General features: G+C 39.3%; 1 protein-coding gene across 4 annotated transcripts in view; it reads right to left on the reverse strand.

Moving 5' to 3' along the window:
• PDE5A (phosphodiesterase 5A) overlaps positions 1–22,538 on the reverse strand; it is a 94,184-nt gene that overhangs the window by 65,958 nt on the left and 5,688 nt on the right. For all 4 annotated transcript variants that reach the window (XM_073001711.2, XM_073001712.2, XM_020781448.3 and 1 more), the window contains exons 2-3: positions 8,524–9,112; positions 2,529–2,618 (exon numbers count right to left, since the gene is read on the reverse strand). In XM_073001711.2, coding sequence (XP_072857812.2) covers positions 2,529–2,618; positions 8,524–9,112 — 679 coding nt within the window. The remainder of the gene's footprint in view (positions 1–2,528; positions 2,619–8,523; positions 9,113–22,538) is intronic.

Raw genomic sequence — 22,538 nt, forward strand, 5'->3', positions numbered from 1 at the left:
TCGCACTGGCCACATGACCACGGAAGATTGTCTTCGGACAAACGCTGGCTCTATGGATTGGAAACGGGGATGAGCACCGCCCCGTAGAATCGAACACGACTGGGCAAAAATTGTCAAGGGGAACCTTTACCTTTACCTTACATCAACATGGCAATGAAGCAACTGTTCATAAAATTCCATTACACTCAGCGACTCTTTCAACTAAATGCTGCAACATGCAATGCTGCATTCTAACATACTTTCTTTCAGAATATTCACACCCACAATAGTCAGCATTCCTTGCCCCATTGTTCATGTTCACTCCTCATTAGGCTGCTCTGGCATAGTCTTCTCCAAAGCTTTTTTATTTTCTACTGGCCTTGGTGCACCCTCAGTTTGATGAAATCTTGCATTACTTACTGAGTGGCCTTCAAGACTACAGGAGACTGCAGCGTTATGATGCTGAACCAGCTGCCAGCATCCATATGTTAACTATAAATAACCCTGGAATGGCATTCTGTAACTCTGTCACCTGAATGGTGATAAACTGTACATCAAGATTATAGGTATAGGTGTATAGCTTTAGTTTTGTTTCAGAAAGAAAGAACAACTGGAAGAAAAAACACCACTCAAAACTTACTGCTTTCTCTCACTGGGACACATGTAGTCCCAGTCAAAGATGTGGCTCACAACATTTCTGATGAAACATGATACAGAGAAGTAGTGTCATATACTGGTTACCAGAACGTTGACCTTACTCAGGCTGGTGGGGAACTGGAATTTTCATTTGGATAAGGAAAAACAAGAAGCGTAAATAAAACTCTAACCACAATGCTAACAATGATATATTTGAATTACTAAAGTCAGACGTTTATTTATTTATTTATTTGTTGGTTGGTTGGTTGGTTGGTTGGTTTAAACTTGAATACTGCCCCACAGTCTCTGAGCAACTCACAACATAATCATACTAAATCACTTTAAAGATTATTACAATACAATATACAAATAAATATAAAATAGATAAAAACCACTGTAGCTAACAAAATCTGGTTTAAATAAAGAAACAAGCTGAAACAATGTTGAACGTCTTAGGTAACAAGCACTAATAAAAAGCAGTGTCAAATAATTTTGTTTACACTAATTTTTTTAACAATCTGAGAGAAGGTGCCAGGAGTACTTCTGTTGAAAGTTTGTCTCATAGATAGGAGGCCACAACTGAAAAAGCCCATTGTCTGATATTCACTCTTTTGGCCTCCTTAGGTGTTACAATTTTTAACATCATGGACTGCAATGAGCAGGCGGGACAGGTAGCTGTTTTGTGGGAGAGACATTCCAATAGGTTTCAAGATCCTAAACCATTAAGGTCTTGATAGGTGATGACCAGCACCTTTAATTGAGAAGAGAAACTAACAGGAAATACTCTGTAACAACCTCAGTATATATTTTTTTAAAAGCTTCATGCGTGAGGGTTACATTTTCAGCAAACACACTCACAATGTACTTTGAATTTGAATTTAGGCTGCAGTGCAATACTCACATGAGAGCAAGTGCTTCTTAACCCAGTGGGGCTCAGTTACAAGTAGGCATGTTACACTGCTAATTCCTTAGGCTCAGAACTAAACTTACTGTACTTATTTGCAATCAGCTTTTACTGACCTTCAATACCTTTCTCACATAATACTTAGAAATCATGGGATTTGAACTCAGAGAAGAGATGAAGAAATGCTTCTGTTTCTGTTAGAATCTCTAGCAGAATCTAGAGTCCTTTTCTAAATTATATAATTTTTGATTCCATTAATTTTCATAAAATTTATATTTAAATGGGATATTCAGTCAATTCCATTTTCTTGTTGACAGTCTTCTAATATTCTCCTTTATTATTTTGTGATTTTTATTGTAATGATAACATGACAGGTTCATTTTACTTTAGATATTTCTAGTAATGCGTCTAGTACAAATATATTTCCTTATAGCACAAATGTAGTTGAACTATTAATAGGAAACAGTAATTAATCATAAAAAGAGTCTGGTATTAGAAGAAGAAGAAGAAGAAGAAGAAGAAGAAGAAGAAGAAGAAGAAGAAGAAGAAGAAGAAGAAGAAGAAGAAGAAGAAGAAGAAGAAGAAGAAGAAGAAGAAGAAGAAGAAGAAGAAGAAGAAGAAGAAGAAGAAGAAGAAGAAGAAGAAGAAGAAGAAGAAGAAGAAGAAGAAGAAGAAGAAGAAGAAGAAGAAGAAGAAGAAGAAGAAGAAGAAGAAGAAGAAGAAGAAGAAGAAGAATGCATATCTACTTTCAATGCCAAAAATGGTTAACAGCATTTGAAAAATTACAGCACTAAAGATTTGAAAAAAAAAAACTGGCTGTATACCAGTTCTGCATAGTTTATGGAACAGGTCAAAACTCTATGGAATATATGCAGACAGACTTTTTTTAAGGCAAAAGAAAGGACAAACAATGTTTTACTTTGGCTCAGAGTATGAAAGATGAAAACAGTTTAAACAGCTAGCAGAGTTGGCAATGCTAAAAATTACAAAGTCTAAAGCTACTTCTTACCTCATCTCTGTGGTTCTTTATTGGCATACAAAGGATGCTCTGCGTCTTATATCCTGTAATTTGATCCACTTCTGCATTAAATCGGGGATCCTGTCATAGGGACAAAATGTATAACTATGTAGATGAAACATACACTTTTGTATACCTAAAAGACCCTTCCTTTAAAAATTGGACATATTTCTTGGATTGGCCCAGTCAGCGTAGTCTATTCAACTCGTTCTCATTATTTACAGTCAATGGACCATTACATGACTGAATAAAACACACATTAATGGACTACAAAGTACACATTCTTTTTTAACAAACATTAAATATATATCTAAATTCAAACAAAACTCACAGTGGCCTTGGCTGCCGGATGGGCAGAATATAAATCAAATCAATCAATCAATAAATCAATAAAATACAGTAATCATATGTGATCTGGTGAGAAGGACTGCTTTCAAGAATTTTTGACACTTCTTAAGTGACTGACTTGTTATAAGCGAAGTAGTCAGAAGAGGCTAAAAAATAGTGGCAAGGAAGAGTTCGAGTAACCGGATGTATTAGCTTTTTTTCCAAGCCCCTTCAGGAAAAGGTGAAGTACGGACAAAAAACCTTGCAAAATAAACTCTACCTCTACGTTGTTGCAGGAGTCCCAACTTGTATTCATTGGAATTTTATTGCACCTGCCATCTAATAAATTCAAGGAGAGAACACCGAACCTTGCAAAGCAAATGCCTTCATATAGGAACAGTTCACCATCTTATATACATCCCATCTTTATGTACTAGGCACATCAGTCCCTTGGTAATCTGTATCCAGCATCCTCTGTTTAACTATTTATTTAACATCATTTACACCCACTGATGATAGTAGATATAAGTGTAAGAAACACCACTGAAGAGCGTTTTTCTACCACTGCCTTTAGACAACAAGACTCATAAGAATCAGGCACCTCAAAATGTCAGGTGGGTGTGCCCCATCGCTATGGTCACAAGCCATCTATGGAGTCACTTTAAGAAGAGGAGCCAGAGGTGGACAGCATACACCCACACTGAACATTTTAAAGAGGACATACCAGCTTCCAAGTAGCGAGCAGCTCAAGCAACACACCTAAAGCCTCAAAATATTAAAGTTAAAAAGGAAATCTGAATTTCTGGAAACCAAGCTGGTGCTCTACCTGGAAGGCAGTTTTAGCTTTAAAAACCTAATTAGCTGATAGAATAAGTTTGTTCCCCTTCATGTAAGGAAAAAATGGATCAGCATTCCCATACTTTGTTCCTCTTTACTCTTGGCACACCTCTCCTATAACCTTCATCTCAAAGCTTCTTGAAACCATGCATCTCCGAGTAGGTGCCTGCCTGAGGAAGCAGAGCTAATAAACAAACTGGTGGGGTGTGCCCATCTCTAATAAAATCTTAACCTTTTCCTACAGACAATCAACATTTTGAATTTCTTATAATGAATTGTTAAATTCTGCTCCAGGACCAAATCAAGGCTCCGGTGGGCCCTGGGCAAAAAAAAATATAATAGTGGGAAGCCCCCTTCCTCCTTCCTCCCTCTCCCTTACCTCCCACCTAAACAGGTAACACAGCATGAACAATGAAATGTAACATAAATAAGACTGACTCACTAAGGCAATCTTGGTAGCAGTAAATAAATGAACAATGCTTAGGTAAACAAACAAACAACATAACAATGAAAAGCAAGTGTAGCTTATGAGGGAGGGGTGAGGCAAGAGAAGCCTAAAACTGGGCTTTGAGGCACTCTGCACATGCCCACTTAAACAGCAATGCTGCCCAACACAGGAAGATCAGCGACCCCAATGATGCCCATGGCAGCCGCAGTCTGGCCTCCAGGGAAGCAAAGGGGAGGTGGAGGATGGTGCACTTGCTGAAGGGTCCCACGGCTCTTCCTTGGGCACAGCTGCAGACCCGTGGCAGACCATTTTGGGCAGAACATGGTGCACAAAAGAGCTGAGCATCATCTGTCCACCTTCCATCCCCCATAACTTCCAGCCAGGAGCACCGCCTGCGTGCACTGCACCACCGCCCCAGGCTGGCCTCACTCTCGCAGCCCCAATGGCTCCCAGACCACTGCTGCTGTTGCTCTGGCCACTCCCTCCCCCTTTTCATGTGGGCCCCTACAGACAGTGAGCGCTGGGCAAATGCCCACTTTGTGGCCCTGGTCTGTTCTAGCAAGACTCAACAAAGCTGCTCTGTGGTCCCTTAAGATCCCAGTGAGTATGAGAATTCAGAGCAGAATCACTATGTGGAGGAGAGTAAGGACTCTAGCTGACCCCGTTTTAGGCAGATGAGATTGTAACTTCTCCAAATTCTGTGAAGATTTGCCAGATATAAATTGAGTGAGATGGGAGCAAGAACCCATCCTTATCTGAAACCTTGAGAACTGGCAATCTAATGAGATGTCCTTGATTTCTGCAGGGAACCTGTGTTATGATACACTGATTGAATGGGAAAAAAAATGCAAACCTTCTATCTGTGAAGTGCCGCTCTAATTTATTCCAAAGATGACTGTGAGAAATAGAATCAAAAGCAGATTTTAAATTGATAAAACCTGCAAGGAGTTCACTCCCCTGCGGCATAGAGTATTTGTGCACCATGCAGTCCAGTACAAAGGAGTGACCGAGAATGAAATAACCTGCTTTGAAACTAATTTGCTCTTCTGAAGATTCGTATTAAAAAGCAAAATTTGAGATCCTTCCAGTAAAACTCTCAAGGCAAGGAAAGAAAGTGGGGTAGCCAAATAGCTACTGGAACTAATTTATCATTACCATAATCCTCGAGTTTGGGACCTTAAAAAGGAGCACAACGTTTCCCAGCTGCAAATAAGAGGCTAATAGTTTGAAAAATCAATGGGCCATCTTTTGGGCCCTTCTTATAATCTGGAGCAGAATAAGTAAATATATATATATCCATTTTATGTCCCAATGAGAGCAGACCCACTGTAATAAATGAGACTGACAATTCCCATTCATTTCCACAGCACCGCCTCTGGTTGGAACTAAAATCTATAATCTATCCCAATATTTGTTCTACCCTAAATCTGTGACAGTCACTCATCACTTCCAGCAGGAATACACACAATAATATGCTGTTTATTCCACAGCACAGCCACTTTTAGAGCTTTTTATTTTCTCTGACAAAATGACTCAAGAGGACTAAATGGGATGTTGTCATGAATAAACAAGCCATGCTGATGGAAAAGATAAAGTTCTTCCATTTCAGGACAAATAATTAAAAGCTATATTCTTTCTATACATATGGTGCATAACTCGCATGTCATGTTGTCAAATATTAACAAAAGTGCTCATGCTCAAAACAAGTAACGACATAGGAAAAAAACAACAACTATGTACACTTCTTGACCATTACTCTGTAAATTATCAAGTATTAAAGATAAGTTCACAATCCAAAGCTTTATTTCTACATGGGATTCCATGAATCTGCTTTAGGAAGGAATGCCTAACTACTGATGCAAAGCAGATTTGTCTAACCACGATCAAAAAATGGTCTTTTAGACCAGATGGGCAGGGTATAAATTAAATCAGTCAATCAATCAATCAATCAATCAATCCATCCATCCATCGATCCATCAATCAATCAATCAAACTATCATGGAGGGGGGGAACCATATAACAAGAACTAGCATATAGACATAACTTCATGTGTGTTCTGTCAAGTTACCAGTGTAAAGAAGTTTCAGAGTTGTAAATGTCAGAATAAAGTACCAATGGATATAGATAGTAATCTGAACTGGGGCGAAGGCTCAGACAGATCATCAAAGGACCCCACCAGTAAATTTATATGCAGACTGCTCCTGTAGGGCTGGCTATTCTTTCCTCCTTAGGGTCACTTCCTGTTTTCTGTTCTTCCAATTTTAGTTACAAAGGATTGCATAAAAGGAATCCAGCTGCAGAAGTTTCTGCAACCACATTAAAAGATCCTTCCTCCTGCTCTATCTTGACCGCACATTTTTCCGTTTGCCTTATTACCAGTCCAGACTCATTATTTCTATTCAACAGATACAATCTCATTGCTAAGCTAATAGAATCTGCCAGTAAAGTGCCAAATAGTTCTAAGAGTAGGGATAGTCATTAAGAAGTTCTCTTTTGACGTATGGTGAGCAAATTGCAGATGATACTGTAAATCAGAAGAAAACTGGTAGACAGTGAGCCTCAGGCTAAGATCATTTGAGATGTAAGTGCATACAATCTTGCCCCTGCAGTAATTGTATATAATACCATATATGGATCTTTTGTTTGCACAAGTGGTACAGTACATAAAGAATGATCTCTGTTCCAAACAGCTGACTTATGCTTGTACAAGGAAGTCCTGGATTTTCTAGTACAACCAGTGAAAAAGCTCATTGCACTACATCTAACAAAATCCTGGTTCCAGTTAGGCGATCCACAGAAAGATTATAGAAGAGAAAATCATATCTCTACTTGATCTTCTCCCCTTATTGGGCACCACTGAGAGCACTTTGACAGACCAGAATCACTGCATAGGATATCAAGGACCTAGTCTAGGGGCTGTGGTTTTTATTTACAATGTAGCCTACCAATTTTTCCTTAATGATCAGCCAAGTGTGTCTTCTAGTGAGTTTGGTCTCAGTCCTGCTGTTTTCATCATATGGTTTTGATAATGAAACTAACACAGTGTCAAAGAAAAGAAATGTGGAAACTTCAGTTCTGCATGTGTTTTGATCCATTTAAAATGTTTGTAAAGAAGTCTGCTGCAACCCATAAAATCTTCAAGTGTTGGAAGTGGGAGTTTGAGAACCATAAATAAAACGTAAATTATTGTTTGGACTGGTCATGCTGATTAGGGAATTCTGGGAGTTATAGCCAGGTTCAGGACCACACTATTACATTTTTTGCTGGCCATTCATAACCAGAAGACTGATTTTATGAACTCTACAGAGTTATTTTAAGCCAGGAATAATTCCTATTAAGGGCAAATGTTTAAGAGTTGACTTTTCATTTGCTCCTGAAAATATATTCTAGCAAGTGTTTCTTACAGAGCACAGACGACTCTTTTAGCCCACTAAAGTCCCTGTCTCTATATCTCTTAAGTCAATTTTGCTGAAAGGGAATATCGGGAGAAAAGATTCCATACTCTTTTGCTGACATGCATTAACCACTTTGTACTATTAAGCAAGGATCCAATAAATACTCCCAATTTCTCATCTGCATCTCAGCATGTTGAGACACATTGAAAATGGGATGAACACTGCAAAACGTTTTGCTCCTGCACAAAAGCAGAAAGACCAACACTTTCCCCCCAAGAAAAATAGCATTTTTATGCTAAATATATGGCTTCTGTGCAAATATATGGCTTTCTGATGTGAGTATCTGACGTGAATTTCACTATTATATAGTGAAAACAGTGCCTAACATTACTGTGGATGATGAAAAAATCCAGAACAGAAACCATTTTAAGTGAGAATGAGGGAAGGTGACATTGTGTGAAAGAAAAAAGTGACCATGGACTGAGGAAGGATAAAAAGAAATGTGTGAATCCAGTCCAAATGATAATTTATAGCTCCATAAAAGCAGGACCAGTTGTACCTAACAACTAAAGAAGTCACATTCATTGGTTGTTTTCTTCAGGGCTGTCTTGACCAACCTTGACCATCTTTCTTGTAGAGCAATAGCCTGCATTTTGTGTGAATTTTTCTAAATATAAAAACATTACAGTTTTGACAGATCATAAGCCCAGTAGTAGAGGTTCTGTGTTGCATATATAAAGACTGAGGATCAATCCACTTGCCTTTTCTTTTAGAAGAGCCAGAAAATACACTTGCTTAATATCCTGGACAGCCACTCTTGACAAGTGTCAATGACGTTCAGCTGGATGGGTCATAGTTGAGATCTTGCAGTCCACCATCCCATGAGGTTATATTTTTGCTGTTATAATTTATTTCAACCATGGCTTTCTAGGGATAACAGGCACACAGACACACAGCACACACACAAGCATTCCTTTACCTCATAGGCATTCTTGATATTCAAAGGCTGTCCCAGGGCTGCCACATGGCCCACAATTCCTTTGTTCCATTCCAAGCGGATGCAGTTGTTTGAAGCTTCCTCCAAGGTAGAACCTTCAGCTACATCAAAGAGCCTGCTAACAAGAAATTTCTCATTGGAACTATCTTCACAGACCAGGAACAGAGAGTAGCGATCAGCAGCAATTAGTTCATTGATGTGCAGGAAAATTTTGTGGCAAAGAGCTGTGACATCCAAATGACTGGAAATATCCTTCACAAGCTCTAAGAGCCTTGAGCATTGATCCCCTGCATCAGTGCCAAGCGTCCGAGGCTGGAGAGGCATCTGCTCCTTCTTTTCTGAATCTGATAGGAAGCTCACTGTTCCAACAGAATCCTTGACCACAATGGGCCTAAGAGGTCTATCAAATTCAGAAGCAGATATCTTTCTGGCTGGTGGTGTGGGGTTAGGGCTCTCCACCCGTTGGGACTGGTGAGAGGAACAAGAACAAGCTTCGGTGTGATGTTTAGTCCCTTCCTTGCACACTGGAATTGTATGGACTCTCTCAGAAAACCATGCATTGACCATCTCTCTGCAAAAAAAGGAGAGATATGTTATCAATAAGCTATCTTAATAGTTCTCCTCAATCAATAATATATAAGGAGATGATTCCCAAGTGGGAGGATCTAGGGATGTGGCGTTCTTTTTTATTATTATTATTATTATTTTGGATTCCAACTCCCAGAATTCTCCCTGGAAAATTCTTAGAGAATTCAGTGTATCAGAGTAAAAAAAAAAAAACCCAGAACAACAACAAAACAAACTACACATCTCTAGTAGGATCCATGCCTTTAGCACAACAGATTTAGGAAAAATACATTTTGTTTAGCCACAAACTTCTTAATATGGTATTTTTCATTACGGGCCAATGTAGGCGACGCCTTGAAGCAGACCTGGCCTGCGGACAGTTTTGAACATTAAAACCATGTATAGCTTTTTGTCTAAAGTTGATCAGTTGTTTATCTTTAACATAGCGCAAAAAAACCTCAATAATATTTGTGAAGATTAACAAGTTTAAAATAAAAACAATCATAACATCACTGTTTCATTTTATTTTTCAGTAAAGTTGGTTCAGCCTACAAACACAGTTCAGATTTTTCATGTGCCCCCCCCAATAGAAATTAATTGCCCACCCCTGTCTTGAAGCCTTCAACATCTTGTGTTTCATAAAAAGACATTCTCTCACACGCTTCAGAAAAAAAAATCAACAAATAAGTTTTTTCACGGTTATATCTTTGATGCTCCTGCATACAAGCCTTTTCTTATGGTTCAGAGGAATGACAAAGTGTGAAAGAAAATAGTCACCACCATATAACCCACACCAAGAGTTTGGAAACTTTCTTTTTGAACTACTCTGTAGGGGAAACACTATCAATGCTACCTATTGTATAAGAGTTGGAATATAGAACAAATTTATTAAGAAACACAGTCTTAAACTATATTAGTACCTACCCCTACAACACAGAAGCTACCTATACCCACACACAAAAATAAAGCTATTAAATATATACACCATAATACAGTAGCAAATATGTTCAACAGTAAAGAAAAAAATAACGTACAATTATTCTTCTGTTGTTTCCAAAGAAGTGAGCAGAAATACATGATATTGAAAACCATTACTACTTTTGCAGTCCCCAGAATCCGCCAGCAAACCTGATCAACTCTGGGCATAACTTATCTATATTTTGTGCTACAATTAGCGTACACACACTTCTCAAATTCTGATGGCAGACAGCCCCAATTTATTTCCCTAGTCTCCAGTCTGTACAAATTTCTCACCCTAGTCATCATCTTAAAATTGTGTGGCTAGAAGAGACTCTATGGATCGAGTTCAGGCCCTGTCAGGGAGGCACAGTGGGGAATCAAACTCCCAACCTCTGGCTCTGCCTAAGCCACTGAGCTATACAGCCCATACACTAATGATGATTCAGTTTTCTAGAAACAATTATTTTGAGGGGAGGAGAGCTAAGTTTCCTACATCCTTTCCATGCAAAACAACTCAGTGCCCCTGAGCACCTTCAGGTAAGGCTGGGAAAGACGTCCACCAGAAGCATTACAGAGCTGTTGCCTGTCACTGGACAGAATCCTCTTGCACATGTCTAAGTTAAATTGCATAAAACACTGTCATAAAATCCATTAATTAACAAGATGACTTTCACATTACAAGGCATTCCCTTGTCTGCACAACAGGTTCAACCCTGGTAACACGAGCAATGCTTTGCTGATTCATGGCAATTCATCACAGTGAATTATGCCATTTAACTTATGCATGCATAGATCACCAACAGGATTCTGGCAACTATAAACAATACTGAATTATATGGTCTGAAGTGCTTTAAGTATCAGTTTCCAACTGGGCAGTCATGTCAATGTGTCAAGGAAACTACAACAACATGTCCTGTGGCACCTTAAAGTCTAACACAATACATTTATTAGGCTTTAAAGTGCTGGCTAGTCAGTGGCTTAGGTATCTGGTTGCAGAGACAGAGGTTGGGAGTTCGATTCCCCACTGTGCCTCCAGGGAGAAGACCCTTGGGCAAGCTGCACATTCCCAGGGTACTCCCAGAAGAAAGGAATGGTAAACCATTTCTAAGTATTCGCTACCTAGAAAACCCTGAAAAAAGTTACGATAAGTCAGCATTGACTTGACGGCACAGAATGATGATGATGATGATTTCTTTTGGTACAAGGCCTCTCACCCAAGTTCTGAGGCACTGGAAGCAATGACACATACTATGGGCCTGAAAAAAAGTAGAACACAAACAAAACAGGCAAAAAGGAAAGAAAAAAAACGTGCTAAAGAAGCTTGAACATGCTCAGTGGCTACAGAATATTGACCTGTCAGTTTGCAAGTGGACATCAGTGTAACAATATTAGAGAAGGCATGAATTAAAAAACAAATCAAATTTGTTCCAAAATCACTAATTGATCAATTTGTATTCATACAAATCTATGCCCCCATGAATATGAATTAATGCATTTTAGTGATTTTTTATTTATAGTTTTGTTGGGCTATAAAACAGCTCTCCAGACACATTGAGACACCAAAATGGCACGCAAGCTTCATCTGACTGTTCTCTACTATCCTTCCAAGTTTAGTAAAGACTGAGTTTCAGATGTCTGACAAAGAGCTTCCCCCTTCCCCAGGAAAGTTTCCCCCATGCACCTAGACACACCAAAATCACAGATAAGCTTTTACTGACTCTCCTCTTTTACTGACTCTCTCCCCACCAGGGGTGGGGTTGGCCTCCATTGGGGCATATAATTTGGATGTCCAAAAATCAAACTTCACCAAATGTTGTAGGGTTTGTAGAAACTCAGGGGAAACTTCCCTGAAATGTGCTTGCGGGGGAGGGGAATTTAATAGGGTTTTAAAGTCAATAATGAATTGACAAACCGATTTGTCAATTTGTCAGTAAAAATTGTAAATTTGTAATTTTTCAGCCTTGTTGAATCATGAATCAAAATGAATCATAATTTTTCTGATTCTTGCCCATCTCTAAACAGGATACCCAGTGTGGTGTAGTGAAGAGAGTGATGGACAAGGACTCAGGAGTTCACACACACACACACCGCTCAACTATAGAAGCTCATTGGGGGTGTTGAAGAGATAAAATTACTCCTTAAATATCTCACTTACCGTGAAAGCCCTATTAGGGTCGCTACAAGTTGTTTCTTACTTGATGACACATAAGAACAGCAATAAAGTACAGTGGTGCCTCGCTTGACGAGGATAATCCGTTCCAGCAAAATCGCTGTAGAGCGAAATCCTCGTCAAGCGAAATAAAAAAGCCCATTGAAATAAATTGAAACCGGTTCAATGTGTTCTAATGGGCAAAATACCTTAGCGTCCAGCTAAGATCCTTCACAGGGTGGCCATGTTCCAATGCCTGTGCAGTGAAAAATCCATCCTGAACACAGCGGGGAGCCATTTTGAACAGCCGGTGGCCATCAGCTGTTTTGATCGTCGTAATGTGAAGAATTGGTTGCCGAAGCAGGGAACCGATCGTCATAAAGCTGATTTTGCCCATTAAAACATCATTTTGCTCCAGGTTTCACTAGTAAGAATTAATTCAAAAGGTTCACTTCATGCAGTTTCTGAGGAAAAGCCAGCTTGATACAATTGCATTTATTTAGATTTATATTAATAAAAGGGTGCCAGAGTAAGAGAAGATGCTGTAGGTATAAAGTTGTGTTCTGTATATTAAGTAAGCACTTACTAAAGCAAATGCCCTGATTTGTTATACCCTCAGAGCAAAGAACAACTAATTGCTCTTGTGTTAATAACCTATTCCATTTCTTTGATTCTGGAAGAATAGGTCTCAGTAATTCAATAACATTACAAGCCCAAATTGGTACAGAACTTTATCCTTTACAGATGGTGGAGCCATGACTGCCAAGTTTCCAGATTATAGTTTGACATAAGCTTCCATGGAAACTAAAAGGCTGAGGGGGGGGAATGTAGTGACTTGATACTCTCTGTCTTTCTGGGACTAAGTGTCTGTTGTCTGGAAGCAGCTTTTACTGGTGAACATGGGGGGGGGGTAGAACACTGGATTCACTGGAACTGATTTACTCTTTAACCATTGAAGAAGAGTGCAACCACTGCTGTTTTTCACCCCCATCCCCCAAAACTGGAACTGGTCACTATTTTTACCTTAAATCCCCTGATGTGCAAACATCAGAATTCCATATATGCTGAAATAGCACCACAAATGCTACCCAGGCATCACCAAAAAAAAGAGAGAGGTTTTTGCAAGATATTGCTGCCACAAAATCTTCCTTCATGTTGGAGGAAATCTGGAGATGCACAAGCCCGTGCTTTCCCTCTTACTCCCTTAGCCCAATTTGAGATGGATCCAATTAAATCAGATGCATTTGGTTTCCTGGCTCTTCAAAATTAATCTGACTTCAAGACTAGGATGATTAGGAATCAGTAAAACCTCCAGAACAAGAACATTCTTAATTGTTTCAACAAACCAGTCTCAAACCTACTTTGGTGAAAGTGGGAGAAAGAAAATTTGTGATATTCTTGGGGTTAGAGTTCAGGTCTTGGGCACCATCCTGAAGGCATACCCAGCAACATTAATGTGGACTCCAAACTGCAGAAAATTGTGTTTCTGAAGGTTCCAAGGACATCTTGATTTGGCATGCTGGGAGACTGAAGCTCATGACCCTATTGTTGTTATGAGTTTCTTCATCACCTTTTCTCAGTAATTTTGGACAAGAGGTCACTAGAAAGATGCTGTATACCTGAGTAAAAACATACAGAAAGATGCTGTATACCTGAGTAAAAACATACATATTTTGGATAAACCTGGACTGTGAAATGGACTGATCTAATCTGGATTTTGGGAGGCTCCTCCCGAATTCAGATTCTGTCCCTATTTTAGTAAAAATAATCTTCCTTCCAAACTTCACTTTTCACTTCGATAAACTGAAATGTGCACAAGCCTCATGTGAGACTGCCATTGCAGACTGGAAGTTTCTGCTAGAGTGTACAACCCAGCTCTTTTATCTTCTGAGTTGAAATACCCTATTATTCTATAGATAAACAGCTAAGTATTCAAGGGGGCCAAGGTTTTGTTGCTCAGATGACAGACTATACTTCCCAGCTGGATATTATTTGTTCATTTGTAAGCTGACAGGGCAGTTCCAATTTTAAGCAAGATAACCTTACATTCACATTATCTATTTCTTAAATACATATATTAAAAGTAATGATACTAAATACACATGTTTTGGCATTTCATTATTTACATGTCTATTCAAAAATAACTCATAGGGAGTTCAACACACTGTATTCTCTAGTAAGTGTGTGCAGGAATGCAGCCTTCAGCAGATGTTCCCTGGTACTAAAAGCTGAGGTTCTCACATGCTGGGAATTTTGACCTTTATATTAATGTGATTAGCTAGCTCTGGCTTTCAGCCTTGCAGATGTTAAGAAATAAAAAGATGCATTTATCTCAGCATGGTATTCCTTTCTCACAGCAGTGCAGTCCAGTCCAGTTTTCTAGTTAATGATTTTTACAAGTGTTTGGTGCCTGCTAAAAATTAGGAATAAGACATCTTCCTTAATAAGAATACCATATTTTTCCATGTATAAGACACAACTTTTTCCTAAAATCATTACACAAATAATTGAAGGGCATCTTATACATGGAAGTAAGCTGAGAACATGGAGAGAACAAAAAGGCCTGTTCCTTGCCTTTGTAAACAGGCTTCCTCCAGTCAGGAAGCTTAGCTTCCTCCGGTCAGGAGACTTAGTTTCCTCCAATCACAAGCCTTATGAATCTGATGTCAGCTGATGCTGAACAAACCAACTGGAACACACGTCGTTGGAGGTGGAGCCTCTAGGCTCAGATTTAACAGGCACTCCTAATATCTGAACATTCTGAGCCCAGAGGCTGAATACTCAAAGCTAAGTTTTCTTAATTTTGGAGTTAGAAAAGTGGGAGGGTGTCTTATAAATGGGAGCATCTTATAAATGGAAAAATAAGGTATATGAATAAAACAGAATTCTTTAGGTCTAGTCAGTAAGTACTTTGTTCAGCTTTGTTCTGCTGAGCAATAGTAATATTTACTACAAACAATCATAACTCAAGATGTACCAGAAAATTAAAAGATTAGAATGGATCACATTGGTTGCAAATTAGACTGATGCAATCACATCTTTTTGCTGTCAGATAAAGAGCATCCTCCAAAGCATTTTCCCCCAGAATTTTAAAAACTTGTTAGTGTTTATTACATCCTTGTACAGTTTCTGTTGATTTTACCCTGGCTTAATTTTGTGCAGCTGTTTTAATTTGTTTCAGATTTCACGCTATGTTTGACTGTTCTCATATTTTATGGTTTATATCTGTATTTTTATGTTTGGACTACTCATAAAGCTCCAGTTTGTGGATGGTACAGATATGTAAGAAATAAATACTGTACTATAACAGAACAATGCACTGCAGCAGAACATAACAAACCGTGATACAGAAATACTACAATTTTACTACTGCAACCAAGATACGCCAATGCTAATTTTTATGGTCTAGCATTACTCATTTGGGACACAGTCTAGGAAACTGAGGACATACCTCTGCACTTTTATAGGACTTCTGATGCCCCTGTCCCACCCTTCTCTTCTTAAACAACTTGCAATACAAGCAACATACATGAGTCAAAAGCATGGCAATAGTTGCATTATACAATAGGCTTGAGTCTAAGAATTTCCAAAAATGCATTCAAAGAAGGAAGCAAAAAAAAACCACACCTTTGCTTTAAGTTACACAGTAAGAAGAAAGGAGCCTGGTATAAGAGATCCAAGCTACAGTTATTCAGCATTAAAATGGCTTCTTCTGCAGAACTGTAAAACAACTTAATTCTTCCCTGTTGCTAGTGTTATTTTTAAATAAAGCAAACAGTGTGATCTGTTTGTTAAAGTGAGAATTCCAAAAAAGTACCCTGATGCTAGATTGTTATTCTTGGCTAGGTAACAAGTTAACTTGTACAGCCTAACGTCCAGCTATCCAGAGTACAAGAATAGTAGCCTAGCCCTATAAGGGATTTCTCACTGTTAATATGCAGAGAAGCACAGTAAAACTGCAAGGATATAAAGGTCAGGGCTGCAAGCAAAACATACAGACTTTTTTTACCCTGCTATTTTTATTGTCTTCTTATCCCATGCTCAAAATATCAGAAAAATGGAAACAAGAATTAAGAGAAGTCCCATAGAAGTCAACTGGAGTATTTCTGATGGGGAAAAATTGTCTCTCCATGTTGACTCGCTGCTTTGTTTCAACAATGATCCTTTTAGTCCCATTAGTGCTCTGCATGTGAAACCAACATGTGTGGGATAAGAAAAGGATCACACTCATTGGCCATGCCTCTCAGGCTTCCATGAAATCATCTAGCTGCACATTTATGATCTTTGCTCACGGATTCAGATGAACACATACGGTGGCTGCTGTGCATGGGGTGTGATTCTGTACCACCAGTATCACTGAGATGGATGAATCTACCAACAATCCTTCATTTTTCTCTGTAAGAAAAAGGCATAGACAGAGAACCTAGAAAGTTAACAAAAAAATTGGCTCTACTATGCTTGCAGTCAACACACAGCTGGAAGAGTTTCCAGTTGGCTCCTAGCAAAAGAGAGATTCATGAGTGTCCTTGTTAAAATATTCAGCCCAAGAAGCCCCACATTTTCTTCTGTAAGAAAGGAAAGGTTCTGTCAATTGTGGCTTATATGAAGCCACAGAACACTTTGCCAACAGCAAAAGCAAGAGCAGGACCTCGCTGTGAAACTTACTCATAGCAACAAGATCCCATATGTTTCTGTTGCGTAATTGCCGCTCTTGCATAGTAAAATAAAGTGTTAGTTGGTTAGAATTGGACTCTCCCTCTTTCACATCTTCCAAGGATTTTTTAATGTATTCTTCATGTGCATTTATTTCAGTTCCAAGGTTTATAGCAGGAAGAAGAATGTTATTATAATGCAGAGCCATCCTGTTGTAATTATGGAGGTCACTGCCTACTCAAGCATTCAGAACAGAGACTGGTTTGACCTTTGGTGATGGGAAATGGTTGAGGGACGCCAAGACCCGCAGTTTTATTTCAGACCCTGCAATAAAATGGCCACTTCTATGAGACAAATTTAGCATCCTAGTTGCTTTTTTTAAATTGTGTAAGTGCACGCTTATATCCTGCAAGACAGAGAGGATGGAACACTGGATCTGGACATATTAATCTTGAATTGTTTGTAACTGTGTGTGTATGTTGTATACACTGAAATCTCCATATCTATTCTAATCTTAGCCATATTCAACTGTTTGGATGATTGCACATAGGGCTGGATGTGAGGAGGGGGGCATGCAGTAAGTGTATCTATAAGCCCAGTCCCCAAAGTTACAGGATGTCCAGAAGTAAATTAGAACTTTGAACAGTTACTTCTAAGACCTTAAGAAGGCTTTGTAACAACATTGACACAGCTCCTGTGAGCAGAACGCTGAAATGGCTCGGTAACCAATCACAGGAGCTCTGTAAATGGAGGTCGAACTTACTTCTGTGGGCTCAGTAAAGTTCAAGGGTGAGTTTATAAGTGTACAGTACTCACAACTTTGTAGCCAGTTTTAGCCTTCCATGTAAAAAGGTGGACACACGAGTACAGCTTTCATGTTTAAGAAAAGCTAAAGTTAAACACACAACCAAAGTTATTCATACCAGGAGTACTTTAAACAAATTGAACATTTCTCTATAAGTTCTCTATAAGTTTACTATCTCTGTCTTGAACTCAAGTATTGGGAGATTCCATTTGAACATTAGGAAGAACTTTCTGATGGTCAGAGCTGTCTGGCAGTGGAATAGGCTGTCTTGAAGGGTGGTGGAGTCTCCATCTTTGGAGGTTTTTAAGCAGAGGCTGGATGGCCATCTGTTGGGAGTACTTTGGTGGATGTTCCTGCATGGCAGGGGGGTTGGTCTGGATGCCTCAGTGGACTCTTCCAACTCTATGACTCAATGACTCAAACTTGGCTACTTCCTTCTCAGGATGATTCCATCCTGAGAAGGAAGGTGATACCATCCTGAGAATATCAAACATATAAAACAGAATTTGGTATCAAACAGAGTTTAACAGGAACACTGTAACACAGTAAAAGTAAAACCATTACCTGCAGCTTGTTGCTTGTGGCAAGTAATATTTGCTCAATGTTTTATTGGTTAATTGCAGGGAATGCTTTCAGCGGCTGTTCTGAGAGAGATGTTTTCAAGTGGGAGGCTTTTTTTTCTCTCATTCCCAAAGTATAGGAAGTAAAAAATGAAAGTGTTGTTGTGTAACAATTTACTTCAAAAGTTGGTGTTAATGGTAGCAAGTTACTTCTTGGGGGGAGGGCCTGTAACAAGTTACAGAATGAATTACCTTTTTTAAAAAAAATAGCTTTCTACACTCTAGTATCAAACTGGCAGCCCAATGAGCTTTTGGAATGGGAGAGGAGGTGCCTCGCCTCAAACAGGAAAGTGTTTTGGGGCAAAAAACCCTCATTTGCCACAGCTTGTCAGAGTTTCTTTGTTTTTTTACTGTGCTTACACAGCCAGTTATACATATGCATATCCAATACCTGGAAAGGATCGTGCTTAGTATATTTATAAACTCAAAACCTCAGTGAAACTCTAACACAAACACAGCACAAAATCTCTTTCTTTGGAAGATACAAGTTAAATATATAACAATGTGTATTATATTATCAATTATAATCACAAGACGAAGCAAAACCTAAAACACAACATGGCAGAACTTCTGCTGCTTCGCCTCCCAGTACTTGAGGTTTATCCTGAAGAGGGCATTATGAAGATCCTAATGTTATAATTTAAAGCTGCAACCCCATCTAAGGAAAGTCCCAAAGGATACAATTAATCCTAGCCACACAGAAAAATGGACAGGATCAGGCTAACAGTGCCTCAGTGAGATCACTTTATGCTACCATGGGGATAAACAAACTCAGCTTTGCAGGAAAAGTGAGACTTGTATATTTCTGAGGCTGAATATTCACCATAATTCCAGAAGTATGTCCTACAGCAGTGGTTCTTAAACCTTGGGTTACTCAGGTGTTTTTGGACTGCAACTCCCAGAAGCCTTCACCACCAGCTGTGCTGGCTGGGGCTTCTGGGAGTTGCAGTTCAAAAACACCTGAGTAACCCAAGGTTAAAAACCACTGTCCTACAAGTCTGTATCTAGAGACATTGCTATGCTAGTGCAAGATCTACTCAGCTGTTCCGGAGTTAGCAAAACGGTAGAAACCAAATACTTGCACAAGAAACCACACATGCCTGCTGTCTTTTGAACTCCTTCTTGCATAATGAAGAAATCCCACACAAATATGCTAGCAGGGTTTTGTTTTTGTTTTGCTAGATGTGGGCCACTAACCTCAAAAAGATTTACTCCCAAGTAGGAGACCTGGGTTCACATTGCCACTTGGCCATGGAAATTCGTTGGGGTGGTGAACGGACAAAGCCACTCCTTAAACACCTCACATATCTTGAAAAACTTCATTAGGGTCACCAGAAGACAGATACCACTTGATGGCCCACAACAGCAGCAACAACAAGCATACCTTTGCAGGAGTAACTCCCAGTCAACACTGAGGAACTTATTTCAAATATTGGATCAGCCTCGGATTGGGTTTCATGGATTTTACAGTTGTGCCTCGCTTAACGATTACCTCGTTAAATGACAAAACCGCTTGATGATGAAGTTTTTGCAATCGCTTTTGTGATCGCAAAACGATGTTCTAATAGGGAAAAATTACTTAATGATGATCGGTTCCATGCTTCGGGCACTGATTTTTCACTAGACGCTGATTTTAAAACAGCTGATCAGTGGCTCTAAAATGGCTGCCCGCTGTGCAAAATGGTTCCCCGCTGTGATTTAGGACAGATTCCTCGCTTTACAGGCAAAAAAAATGGCCGCCCCTATGGAGGATCTTCACTGGACACTGAGGTATTTAGCCCATTGGAACGTGTTGAACCGGTTTCAATACATTTCAATGGGCTTTTTCGTTTCACTTGACGAGGATTTCACTTAACAGCGATTTCAACGGAACGAATTATCCTCGTCAAGCGAGGCACCACTGTATTTAAGGTAAAAGTAAAGGTTCCCCTTGACAATTTTTGTCCAGTTGTGTTCGACTCTGGGGGCGGTGCTCATCCCCGTTTCCAAGCCATAGAGCCAGCGTTTTGTCCGAAGACAATCTTCCGTGGTCACATGGCCAGTGCGACTTAGACACGGAATGCTGTTACCTTCCCACGGAGGTGGTCCCTATTTATCTACTTGCATTTGCATGCTTTCGAACCGCTAGGTTGGCGGGAGCTGGGACAAGCAACGTGCGCTCACTCCGTCGCATGGATTCGATCTTACGACTGCTTGGTCTTCTGACCTTGCAGCACAGGCTTCTGTGGTTTAGCCCACAGCGCCACCACGTCCCCCACCACTGTATTTACCCATCAACAAAACAGCATCACTACAAACTCGGAATAACTGTCTGCCATGATATTCTGCTCACAATAGCTACGTAAATGATGATTGCAATAAAGACTAATACATGTAACTGGAACAGATACATATTCCTCCTCTCTTTATCCCTGCCCCACCCACTCTTCCTTCCTCCACTGTGTCCTTAGTGAGGTGTTCTACATTTCAAGATTCTTGGGACAGGGCCTATCGCATGCTGTAAAACACCATGGACTGAGTACTGGGATTATTCCAATACTAAGAATAATTGATCTATGTGAGGCAATGAAAAGCAGGGTCTTTCCTACCCCTTTCCTGAGTCTGCTTGTCAGCAAACTGGGGGCTCTAATCCACATGAGGGCCTGTTGTACAACTCTGTTGTACAGCTTGGAAAAGTTCTTTTTCTGGACTACAATGCACATTCTTGAGCTGCAGTCCAAAACTAAACTTTTTCAAGCCCTACACTGTTAAAAGGAAGCTAACTAATTCATTGTGGTACCATCTTCTGTGCCGGGCACCCAAGTTTTCTGGAGAAAGTTCACGCATCTGCAGAAACTGTGCTGATGCAGCTATACCCTCCAGTGTTGATAAAGAGAAGAATAGGTGTATAAACAACAGGAAGGCTATCTATTGTGCATCTGGTCCCTTAAAATGTGCTCTAGACCAGTCTTGGCATTAGAGGGAACAATGCAGCTATCTCAAGAAGCAAACTGTGTCAGGAAAGATGGCAGCAAAATGTTCGTTATTTAATTTGCTGCTGTTTTATTTTTACTACCAGAAACATAAATAGATGTTTCAAAAAAAGTTGCAGTCATAGTTTGTCTGGTTTTGGAAACTGCATTTTGACTTGGGTGACTGGGGGGGGGGGGCTTTGTCTGCTACTCTCTATCAGGCAGCAAAATGTCTTGTAGGCAGATAAATGGATAAAATGAAATTGGCTGTACTGCAATTATTTCATTAAGACTTATGCCCACATAAGCGGATATAGGATCACAGCCAAAACATATTGTCCTGGCACCTCATCTAAACAAGACAATCAACCAATCTGTCGTCACCAGGAAGTATTTTTGTTGCCATCAAAACATAAGAACAAACTCCATCTCACATACGCCACCAGTCCAGATAATCAGCACAGAATTCAGTGCAGTTTTGGAATACATTTCTGAGTATTTTCCCAGGAGGGCTTTGACCTGATGGTAGATCAGATATATTTCTTAGAACCTTTAAACTACTTACTCCATGTAGTGCCATAACTCTGGCACGAAAAGTTATAAAACAGACACTCATTTTTTAAAAAATTAAAAATTGGAAAATACGTCCTCTGAACTTTCAATTATACATGTGGCAAGCTACTTTCCACATCTGTGATTCATTCTTATAAAATAAGTTTTGCAGATTCCATTTCTGTCTAATTAAATTTATCCTCTGTCCATGCTTGCACTGACTGTATAGCATTAGACAATTTTTCAACGAGTCCTAGAGTGATAAACAAAAACAAAACAAAAAAACCTCATGAGACATGAGTTATGCGTTTAACTTTCACTTCATTACAAATCTTTGCTAACAACATGAAGTAATTCCAGCATTAAAACACAAACACACATTCCCCTCTCCATTCTTAACCATACGGTAAGAGCAAGAAATGCAGCACTGTTTTATTAATGTGAAAAGATTTTTTTAAATTTGCTCAGGATAACTTTCGTTTTTAAAAGCTACGATCTTGGAAGGACATACTACAGAAAAAAGTTCCATGATTGAATGTAGTAAGTACACCGGCACAGAATTGTGCCTCCTGGAATGTCATGTTTCCTCAATCTTTCAAAGCAACATGCATAAGACTGGCCTATTAAGATAGATAACTGCTTGATAAATTACTCCCACTTCAAAAAAAAGTAAAAAAGCACTGTCTGTTTATGTCAATATTACAAACATGTAAACAGGAGTGCAACAAACCTTTAAAGAA

Source organism: Pogona vitticeps, chromosome 5 (assembly GCF_051106095.1).
Source record: "Pogona vitticeps strain Pit_001003342236 chromosome 5, PviZW2.1, whole genome shotgun sequence".
In the NCBI taxonomy this organism is placed as follows: domain Eukaryota; kingdom Metazoa; phylum Chordata; class Lepidosauria; order Squamata; family Agamidae; genus Pogona; species Pogona vitticeps.